The following is a 10,635-nucleotide window of genomic DNA, read 5'->3' as shown; positions in this document are numbered from 1 at the left end:
GAGGCTCCCGGGCCCGGTTCAGCCCGGTTCTACTGGAGCTCTCCTGGCTGGTCGCTGTCCCGGGTCTTTGTTCTTCCTCACATTGAACAGGACATTGCCCAGCGTTACTGTGGAGCTCAGTGAGCTGCAATGACAGTGTGACTTCCAGAGGCCACAGGTTTCGTGGCAGCAGCCTCTCACATCCTGCCTCCAGACACACACGTATTCTCACATTCTATCTGGAGGCTGCTTCCGACCACATCGTGATCGATAATGAGAGCTTCTGTTTGCAGCGTCCTGCCCACAAAGACGCATAAATCACGCCGGGACTTAAATCTGGCTCTTACTCATGCTCCAGTTCGTCTCTGCGCGGCCTCTGGTCCAAAAACAGGCCAGAAAAGACACATTCTTTGCAAACAAAGAGGCGACTCTGCAGCCGCCAGGCTTGAGTCATGGCCGGAGCCGCGGGGGGTCAGAGGCAGAAGAACAGGCCTGTTCTGTGCCCGGCAGCTCTTAAAGGCACAGACGCGCTCCATGCAGCACCGCTGGCTTCCTGCCAGGTCCGGGTCCGGGTCCGGTTCTGGGTTCAGGTCCAGGTTCAGGTCCACGTCCACATCCACGTCAAAGTCCGGGTCCAAGTCCAGGTCCAGGTCCAGGTCCAGGTCCTGTATCCTGCACAGTCTCCATCACATCAGTTTTGAAGGAGCTGACGCAGTGTCACATTCCAGCGTCGTTGTCAAAGGCTCCTCTGTTCCACCGTCACCTCAGAGACAACGGCAGCGCTCGTCTGCTGCAGACCTCCCGCCCTCCGGCAGATTTAGAGGCCATGGAGACAAAAGGTCAGCAACGACAAGCGAACACGAACAACCAGCAACAACACGAGTCGAAGACAGAAAGTAGAAAGATGTGAGAGGCAACGATGACGCAGCAGGAAATCAGATGAAACGCAAAGGAAACAGGACTTTACTGTGTCAACCACAGGATCTCTGGGCAGTGTGGGGACCCTCAGAGGAATGAGACCCCCAGAGGGATGAGACCCCCAGAGAGATGAGACCCCCAGAGAGATGAGACCCCCAGAGAGATGAGACCCTCAGAGGAATGAGACCCCCAGAGGAATGAGACCCCCAGAGGGATGAGACCCCCAGAGGAATGAGACCCCCAGAGGGATGAGACCCCCAGAGGAATGAGACCCCCAGAGGGATGAGACCCCCAGAGAGATGAGACCCCCAGAGAGATGAGACCCTCAGAGGAATGAGACCCCCAGAGGGATGAGACCCCCAGAGAGATGAGACCCCCAGAGAGATGAGACCCTCAGAGGAATGAGACCCCCAGAGGGATGAGACCCCCAGAGGGATGAGACCCTCAGAGGAATGAGACCCCCAGAGAGATGGAGACCCTCAGTCGATCGCCTTCTCAGCAGAGTGAATGGCGCTGCAGCTTGGCCTTGAACCAGGCTGTGATGGAGGATGTGAGGATGGATTCAATGATGGCAGCGTAGACGTTCACCAACACCTTCACAGGGAGGTGGAACTCCTTCAGATGCCTCAGGAAGTACATCCTCCGCTGAGCCTGATGTTCTGCTCCCACTTGAGGTCCTGGCTGATGATGGAGGAACAGGAGGAGCAGGAAGACGGAACACGCTTCTCTGCTCAAAGATGGAGAAGGTGGAGTGTTTGGAAAATTCATGGGAATCCACATCACAGACGACACAGGATCACACACATGCACAGATACACAAACACACGCACACACACACACGCACACACACGCAGACACACACACGCACACATACACAAGCACACACGCACACACGCACACAAACATACTGTATGCTTCCATTTTTATTACCACATTGGCATAAAGCTGCTACACTTTCACTTCTGTTAAAAAGCTGCTACTTCTTCAATCAGTTGTTTTAACTGTTAGGCCGAGTTGTAGAATGACAATAAACTGATTCTGATTGTAATGTAGGAGCTGCAGTAATAATGATAATAGTGTTTGATAGGAAGCCCTGTCTCCTTGTTTCACGTTACGCATCACATCCTTTATTTGTGTGACTCACTCACTTTTATTTATTTAAAATTAATCACAGGCTTCATCTGAAACTGTCATAAAACAGAAACTGTGCGTCACAGGCGGAGGACCAGTCTGCTCCACCTCCACCTCCACCTCCACCTGCTCCTCAGGTCACAGCCTGGACTGAGTCACGGCTGCGTCACGTCCCCTCTGATTTTGTATGACTTAACGTGGAGACGATCCCTGATTAGAGCGCCATCTAGTGACCGGAGGATCCTCCGTGGGCCGGTGGGTAGTGCCCCCGCCTCTCGGCTGCTGATTGGCTGGTTGGCGTGCTTGTGGGCGGGGCCTCCGCCCGTGCCAAGGTGTGCGTGGAGGAGGACCTGCGCTCTCCAGGTGGCGCAGCGGCTTCGTGCGGCGCCTCAGTCTCGGCTCAGTCGCTGCTGGAGCTGAAGGCGATGAAGAGGATCTGACCTCTCAGCTGTTCACTCATCTTCCACAGTTTGGAGCGTGAAGAAGTCATGAGTGGTGAGTCCACGGTCGTTCAGGGCGGTGTCTTGTCACGATCGTTTAACTGTGTGTAGGTAATGATTGACTGTAGAGACCAAAGCTGCTGTGACTCAGTCTCCGTAGACTTTACACAGTGTGTAAACCTGGACTCGTCCACTTGGACGTGTGGATGTGTTTCATAATATGTCTGTAGAGTAAATGTTGGTGTTTTTACTAGGTAGAAGAGGAACCAGTCAAATAAACAACGGGAAGTAAACGTCCTAAAGCCGAATATGACAGAAACAGACGGAGGCTTTAATGTTTATCTAGAGAGAAGAAATAGTCTTCAGAGTATTGTTCAAACAAAGGTTTTCACTCTGACATAAACACACTTGTGTTTATTCCTCATTGTAGCTGAAGGTGCTGCAGGTCAGTGTTTTGTGCTCTCAGACAGATTCCAGACCTGCCTCAACGTGCTGAGTGTAGGTGATAACAGAGGAAGCGTCTGTTTCACACAGAAGTGAGAGGCCGCCGCTCCGGGTTCTGGTGCCGTCACGCTTCAAATGAAACCAGCCGCTGTCTGGACGCGGTTCTGGAGGCGGTTCGTGACGTCACGCTGAGTTCTTTAAAATGTTCTGCCCAACTTTAAAGTCACAGCACGTTGAGACAAAGACCCTCAAACTGGTTAACGACGTTCACAGCAGCCGTTTGCGACCGTCATCTCACGCTGCCTGTGAATCTGTAGGAGCTGCTGTTGTTCCGGTTTTTACTTCAGGCCTAAAGGTGAAACAGCCTCGTGCTAAATGTGGATCTGTGAGAGGCTCAAACAGTCTGACACACGAGGCCGTAGGAGCCGCGTCCACAGCTCCATCCTCCGTGTCTCTGCAGGAGTCACGCTGTGGGCGGAGGAGGCGGCGGAGGAGGCGCAGGCGGTGCCCCGCTGGTCGGAGGAGCGCTGCGAGGAGCTGTGGGACCGCGTGGAGGGCGTCCGGCACAAGCTGACGCGCATCCTCCACCCGGCCAAGCTGACGCCGTACCTGCGCCAGTGCAAAGTGATGGACGAGCAGGACGAGGACGAGGTGCTGAACTCCACGCAGTACCCGCTGCGCATCAGCAAGGCGGGTGAGGCAGGAGGCAGGAGGAGACGGCGTTGTCATGGTTACGCTGCTGCGGCTGCTGATGCTGCTGAGGACGCTCCCTCACGTCCTCCCTCCTCTGAACAGGCCGTTTGCTGGACATCCTGCGCGCTCAGGGCCAGCGGGGTCTTCAGGCCTTCATGGAGGCGCTGGAGTTCTACCACCCGGAGCAGTACACGCAGCTGACCGGGGAGCAGCCCACGCACCGCTGCTCCCTCATCCTGGGTACGACGAGTAACAAGCGGCGCTGAATACATTTGCAGGTGTCCTTAGAGTGGCTCATCGCGCTCATCTCCCCCCAGATGAGGAGGGTCCGGAGGGTCTGACCCAGTTCCTGCTGCTGGAGGTGCGTAAGCTGAGGGAGCAGCTCCACAGCAGCCGCCTGTGCGAGCGGCGCCTGTCCCAGCGCTGCCGCATGGCGGAGGAGGAGCGGGGCCGCGCGGAGCGCAAGGCACAGGAGCTGCGTCACGAGCGGCTGCAGCTCCACAGGTTCGACTCATGGATGGCGTCGCACAAACACGAGAGCGAGCCGTCGTGAGGATGTTTGCTCTGCTTTGTGGTCCCAGGCTGCGTCAGGACTGCGAGTCGGCCAGCCGAGAGCTGGGGAAGCTGAAGGAGCGGCACCTGGAGCAGGCCGTCAAGTACTCCAGGGCCTTGGAGGAGCAGAGCAAAGCCTCCACGCGGGAGCGAGAGCTGCTGAGCCAGGTAGGAAGCAGCGGCTTGGTCCGAGCCCACGAGGGTCAGCGGCGTTTTCTGCCCCAGAACGCGGCTGCAGATGTGCCGCCAACATCAGGCGCCTCTGAGCTGTAAACATGGAGCGCACCAGTATCAGCTCAGCTCAGACTCAGTGCAGGGATGAAACCAGGTGAAGTGTGTGAGCGTGACGCCTCACACACGACGCTCCAGCTGCAGCTGGAGTAAACACAACATCTGCTTTCAGGCGTCGAGCGGGTTTTATCGTTCTGTCACAACATGTCGACCACACGCTGAGGAATGAACCGCCCGGGTTCCGCCTGCCTGAGGGCAGTTCCAGCCTTAAACATGTCCATTCAGCCCCTTCGACTCCACACTGTTCTGCTGCGTTGATGCAAATGGGCACGAAAAGCTGTGGGTTTAAAAATAACTGAAGCGTTTGTGAAGCACAGGTGGTTTATTTCACACATTCCAGACCAAAGTCAAAGCGTCCCCGGTTTGTTTCGTCCTCTCAGGTCGAGGAGCTCAGGTCGAGGCTGACGGAGGCAGAGAAGCAGACCATCGCTCACTCCAGGGATTCGACGAGGCTCAAAAGCAGCAGTTTGCGTTTGAATGGAACCAAAGGCTTGCCGCCTCTGCTACCAGACAAACCTGTGGAGCACTGGGCGAAACCGAAAGCAGACGAGACAGGAAGTCCAAGCAGGGACTCGGTTCCTGCCAGCGGGGTCATAGTGGGTTCTAACCTTTAGCCTCAGCGCAGCAGAGCTGGTTCCTGTAGTGATGATGAGCTAAATATGAGAAGAATCTATAGATGATATAGAAATGTCTTAAACACAATGTGATCAAATATGGATTGTCCCTGTGGTCCAGGCTCTGATGGACATCCTGCAGCAGGACCGCAGGGAGGCTGCAGAGCAGAGGCAGGAGCTCTGTGACATCATCACCAAAGTCCAGACGGAGCTGGACGTGAGCGAGGACGTCCGGGACAAGGTGGACTCATCTCAAGACGTCTGCTCGGGCGCTTTCACATCACTGCTTTAAGCTGAACTTTGGGAAAGAGGATGTGATGCTGATCTGTGCTTGCAGCTGGAGGCCCAGTGTGAGCAGCTGCAGCTGAAGGTCAGGACTCTGCAGCTGGACTGGGAGACGGAGCAGAAGAGGAGCGTGTCCTACTTCAACCAGATCATGGAGCTGGAAAAGGAGCGAGACCAGGTGAGTGGTGGCGCTCGGCGCCGGCGCTGCTGCACGGCCGACAGCTCCGCCTCACGCGGCGCTGACGTGCTCGCAGGCGCTGCGCAGCCGGGACAGCCTGCAGCTGGAGTACACCGACTGCCTGCTGGACAAGAACCAGCTGCGCAAGCGCATCGCCTCGCTGCAGGCCAGCCTGGAGCAGCAGCAGCGGGAGCTGGAGAAGGAGAGCGAGCGGAGCCGGGGCAGCGTGGAGCAGAGCGCCTCCTGTCTGCACTGCGTGAGTAGAGCCGCAGCCTCTGCAGGCGCAGCCGCAGCCACAGCCGCTCACCCGTCTGTGTGCCCCACAGTCGCACCTGTCTCTGTGCAGCGAGGACCAGTGCTACGGGCCCTGCTGCTCCCCGGACCTGCAGCACAGCAGCACCCACCAGCTGCTGAGGAAGGTCAGAGCCCCCGTGCTGTGTGTCTTAGTCAGAGCTGCCTGAGTCTCACCGGCTGTTGTCTTACATGTGCAGCCGGCGCCCCCTGGAGGCCGAGCGGAGGAACACGCCGAGGGTAAGCCCCGCCTCCAGCAGCTGGAGGCCACTTCTGTGATAGATGCTCCGTGTAGCTTGAGCTGATGGCCTCTGTGCTCCTCAGATCACGCCGCGGACCACATCCTGTCATCAGTGAGTATCACGAGCGGCGGAGACGCAGAAAAGCACAGGAGGAGTAACGGCAGCGTTTATTCCTCAGGCGGAACATAACGAGAAGGAGATCAACCGTCTGTCCACGTTCCCCTTCCCTCCTTGTATGAACTCCATCCAGCGCCGCTGCCACACAGAGTGAGCTAATTTACGCCACTCCCCCCTCTCTCCCTTTCTTCACTTGTTGACACCGCTCTTCCGTGCGTAGGTTCGACCTGGACTCCTGGGGCAGTGATGAGAACGAGAACATCGCAGGTGCGGCTTGTTTGTCCGACTACTGCACGCTGTGAGCAGACCTCATGAGGCTTTGTGTTTGCAGACGAGCACGGGGAACCTTCCCTGTCCGACTCCTGGACCTCTCTGCACTCTCACCTTTTCCCCCTGGACCTGGTCAACCTGCCTGCGACGTCTGCGCGCCCGCCCGCTACCGGCGTCTGCAGGTTTGGGCCTCAAAGCTGCACCATTAAGGCTCAAATCCCACCGTGCCCTTTGCTGACGCCTCCTCCCTCCTCCCAGGGCGCCCCCACGCTCCCCGTCGGCCAGTCCGCCCACCCTGTCCAAGCGCAGCAGAGGCAGCCTGGCCGACGACGTCACCGTGGTGGGCGGGAGCCGGACCGGGATCTTTGTGAGCCACGTGAGGGCCGGGTCGCCGGCGCAGCAGTGTGGCCTGAAGGAGGGCAGCGAGCTGCTGGAGGTGCGTTTAGTGAATGAACGCGAGCTCCATCGGAGGCAGGTCCACGTCTGACCACGACCCGTTTCCCTCGCTTCCAGCTGGAGCGGGTTCTGTTCGGTGGGGGCAGCGTGCTGCTGGGACAGTGCACCGCTGAGGTGGCCCACTTCTCCCTGCAGTGGTGGACGGAGCCTTCCACGCTCAGACACCGGAGCAGCCCGGAGGGTGAGTAACAGAACCCGCGAGGCCCGACGCCTCGGCGTCAGAGACGTGACCCTGCGCCTTCTCTCGCCAGCGTACGCGAAGCTGCGCTCCGAGCTGTCCTCGACCTCCTTCGCCGGTCCCGACTCCTTCTACGTGCGCGTCAACCTCGACATGGAGCCTCACGGCGAGCCGCCGTCTCTGGGCGTGTCCTGCGATGACATCATACATGTGACGGACACCAGGTACAACGGGAAGTACCAGTGGCGCTGCTCCCTGATGGACCCGAGCACGGCCAAGCCCACGCGGACCGGAACCGTGCCCAACTACAACAGGTGCGTTCGGGCCAGGCTGGTTTGAGCCGGTGGAGAGTCGGAGCTCACGGCTGTTCATTTCAGGGCACAACAGCTGTTACTGGTGAAGCTGCGGAAAATGGCGCTGGAACAGAAAGACAAGAAGAAGATGGTGAGTCCGTCTCAGGAGAGAGAATCCGCAACCACACCTACGGCAGTTCTCACGCGCCTCCGTTTTCTGCAGTTCACGAAGAAGGCAACGGGTCGCGTTCGACTGGTCAAAGCCGCGGATCCCAGCTGCCGCACGCAGCAGCTCCTGTACACGCTCAACAAACGTGAGTCCAAACGCACTGCGGCACGTTCTCCACAGGGTGCACACGTTCTCCACAGGGTGCACATGTTCTCCTCAGGGTGCACATGTTCTCCACAGGGTGCACATGTTCTCCATAGGGTGCACATGTTCTCCACAGGGTGCACATGTTCTCCACAGGGTGCACACGTTCTCCATAGGGTGCACATGTTCTCCACAGGGTGCACACGTTCTCCACAGGGTGCACATGTTCTCCTCAGGGTGCACATGTTCTCCTCAGGGTGCACACGTCCTCCATAGGGTGCACACGTTCTCCATAGGGTGCACATGTTCTCCACGTTCTCCACACAGTGTACACGTTCTCCACAGGGTGCACATGTTCTCCTCAGGGTGCACATGTTCTCCTCAGGGTGCACATGTTCTCCACAGGGTGCACACGTTCTCCACAGGGTGCACATGTTCTCCACGTTCTCCACACAGTGTACACGTTCTCCACAGGGTGCACATGTTCTCCATAGGGTGCACATGTTCTCCTCAGGGTGCACATGTTCTCCACAGGGTGCACACGTTCTCCACAGGGTGCACACGTTCTCCACAGGGTGCACACGTTCTCCACAGGGTGCACATGTTCTCCTCAGGGTGCACATGTTCTCCATAGGGTGCACACGTTCTCCATAGGGTGCACACGTTCTCCATAGGGTGCACATGTTCTCCACGTTCTCCACACAGTGTACACGTTCTCCTCAGGGTGCACATGTTCTCCTCAGGGTGCACATGTTCTCCTCAGGGTGCACATGTTCTCCACAGGGTGCACACGTTCTCCACAGGGTGCACACGTTCTCCACAGGGTGCACATGTTCTCCACGTTCTCCACACAGTGTACACGTTCTCCACAGGGTGCACATGTTCTCCATAGGGTGCACATGTTCTCCTCAGGGTGCACATGTTCTCCTCAGGGTGCACATGTTCTCCATAGGGTGCACACGTTCTCCACAGGGTGCACACGTTGTCCACGTTCTCCGCACGGTGCACACGTTGTCCACACAGTGTACACGTTCTCCACAGGGTGCACACGTTCTCCACAGGGTGCACACGTTCTCCACATGGTGCACACGTTCTCCACAGGGTGCACACGTCCTCCACAGGGTGCACACGTTGTCCACGTTCTCCGCACGGTGCACACGTTCTCCACAGGGTGTACACGTTCTCCACAGGGTGCACATGTTCTCCATAGGGTGCACATGTTCTCCTCAGGGTGCACATGTTCTCCTCAGGGTGCACATGTTCTCCATAGGGTGCACACGTTCTCCACAGGGTGCACACGTTGTCCACGTTCTCCGCACGGTGCACACGTTGTCCACACAGTGTACACGTTCTCCACAGGGTGCACACGTTCTCCACAGGGTGCACACGTTCTCCACATGGTGCACACGTTCTCCACAGGGTGCACACGTTCTCCACACAGTGTACATGTTCTCCATAGGGTGCACGCGTTCTCCACGTTCTCCACAGGGTGCACACGTTCTCCGCACGGTGCACACGTTCTCCACAATGATGCACACGTTCTCCTCAGGTCACGAGGAGCACTTGATTCCGTACAGCCTGGTGCACCCGGTCCAGGTCCAGAGCAGGCGGCCCGTCATCTTCTCCCCCTCGCTTCTGTCCCGCGGCCTCATCGAGAGGCTGCTGCAGCCGTCGCAGTCCGGGCTGAACTTTAACACCTGCCCTCCAGGTACCAGCAGCACTCGCACCCGGTCCCGCGCCGCTCGTCGTCCTCGCTGGTGCTCACACCGTGCGCCGTCTCGTTTCAGAGCCCATCCAGGCTTCAGAGATGCAGGACAAGGCCGTGTTCCTGTTGGACTCCTGCAGTCCGGACCAGGCCTTGGGCGTGCGGCTGCACTCCATCCAGGACGTCATCAGCCAGGTTCCGTTCCATGCCCGTCCTGTTTACGGTCTTTTCCGTTTCCAAACGTCACATAATCCAGATCCTGGTGTGCTTTAGGACAAGCACTGTCTGCTGGAGCTGGGGTTGCACAGCGTGGAGGGGCTGCTGAGGCAGGGCATCTACCCCATCATCATCAACATCCGCCCCAAGAACAAGAAGCACAAGAAGCTCAGGTTGGTGCGGTGTTTTCGTGACTAACGTGTGCTTGATGTCTTCATTCATATATGACCCCAACACTTCATAGGAAGTTTTTTCCGCGGTGCGGGGAGGACACCATCATGGAGGAGATGTGCCAGGCCGAGGATCTGCAGCTGGAGACGCTGCCGCTGCTCCACTACACGCTGGATCCCAGCACCTGGAGCAGCAGCGACGAGCTGCTGGTGGCTCTGAGCAACGCCATCCTCCAGCAGCAGATCGCCGCCGCATGGGTGGAGCTGGAGCGGCTGCAGTAGAGGACAGGAGTAAACCTCACCACGGGCACCTGCACAGCTCAGCCCCCTGGATCTGCTTACTACAAACATATATTTGGCCATAAAGCCAAGCTGGACTGGCTACAGTGGGAAAATATAGGACATCAGGTCATATTTACCTTTTAGTTATGTGTTTTATCAAAGCTTCATTTTCTGTAACTGTATTGTATAACTTTTGAAAATACTAGAATCTTAACTTAAGGCACCAATGATATGAGCCATATGGATCGCTGGTGATTGTGTTACTGGTATATATAAAATGTATAACTGGAGCACATGCTATTTCTTAGATACACTACATTGTACAACAAGCTGTAGTTCACTGTGGAAAAATGTTTGTAATCATTTTCTAACAATTAATACAAAAAGACCATAAAATAGGAGTGAATACATGTGTTCACTGTAGGTAAGTATAACAAATGTACCTCATTTGTACCTCATTATTTTTATCTTGGTACAAACTCAGGTTATATTTTCTTTTATCCATCATTCTTCATGGTTTTTAGCGACAAAAGCGAGGTTTGTCAGTGAAGTAACGGGGTAAAGCGAACGTCCGTGT

General features: G+C 56.7%; 1 protein-coding gene across 2 annotated transcripts; it reads left to right on the top strand.

Moving 5' to 3' along the window:
* Window positions 1-2,367: 2,367 nt before the first annotated feature.
* zmp:0000000896 (caspase recruitment domain-containing protein 10) lies at window positions 2,368-10,456 on the top strand. 2 transcript variants are annotated; one of them, XM_041071821.2, is made up of 24 exons: window positions 2,368-2,523; window positions 3,373-3,606; window positions 3,708-3,845; window positions 3,923-4,109; window positions 4,187-4,325; window positions 4,829-5,038; window positions 5,184-5,303; window positions 5,400-5,525; window positions 5,602-5,781; window positions 5,852-5,944; window positions 6,017-6,056; window positions 6,141-6,169; window positions 6,237-6,325; window positions 6,396-6,442; window positions 6,507-6,627; window positions 6,704-6,881; window positions 6,959-7,082; window positions 7,153-7,393; window positions 7,457-7,523; window positions 7,596-7,686; window positions 9,235-9,393; window positions 9,473-9,585; window positions 9,664-9,779; window positions 9,851-10,456. In XM_041071821.2, exons 1-24 carry the CDS (start codon window positions 2,517-2,519, stop codon window positions 10,056-10,058), a joined length of 3,057 nt encoding a protein of 1,018 aa, XP_040927755.1. In that variant the 5' UTR covers window positions 2,368-2,516; the 3' UTR covers window positions 10,059-10,456. The 2 variants fall into 2 exon arrangements, with proteins under 2 accessions (XP_040927755.1, XP_029014347.1); XM_029158514.3 differs by having other exon boundaries at window positions 4,829-5,044.
* The last annotated feature ends 179 nt before the right edge of the window (window positions 10,457-10,635 follow it).

Source organism: Betta splendens, chromosome 8 (assembly GCF_900634795.4).
Source record: "Betta splendens chromosome 8, fBetSpl5.4, whole genome shotgun sequence".
Lineage (NCBI taxonomy): Eukaryota > Metazoa > Chordata > Actinopteri > Anabantiformes > Osphronemidae > Betta > Betta splendens.
This window is presented reverse-complemented; position numbering and strand designations above follow the sequence as displayed.

What these genes read in the sequence shown, in the direction of transcription:
- zmp:0000000896 (XM_029158514.3), top strand. An exon ending in TGAGAACGAGAACATCGCAG is followed by an intron (nt 6,443 to 6,506) that starts GTGCGGCTTGTT and finishes TTGTGTTTGCAG; the next exon opens with ACGAGCACGGGGAACCTTCC. An exon ending in CCTGTACACGCTCAACAAAC is followed by an intron (nt 7,687 to 9,234) that starts GTGAGTCCAAAC and finishes CGTTCTCCTCAG; the next exon opens with GTCACGAGGAGCACTTGATT.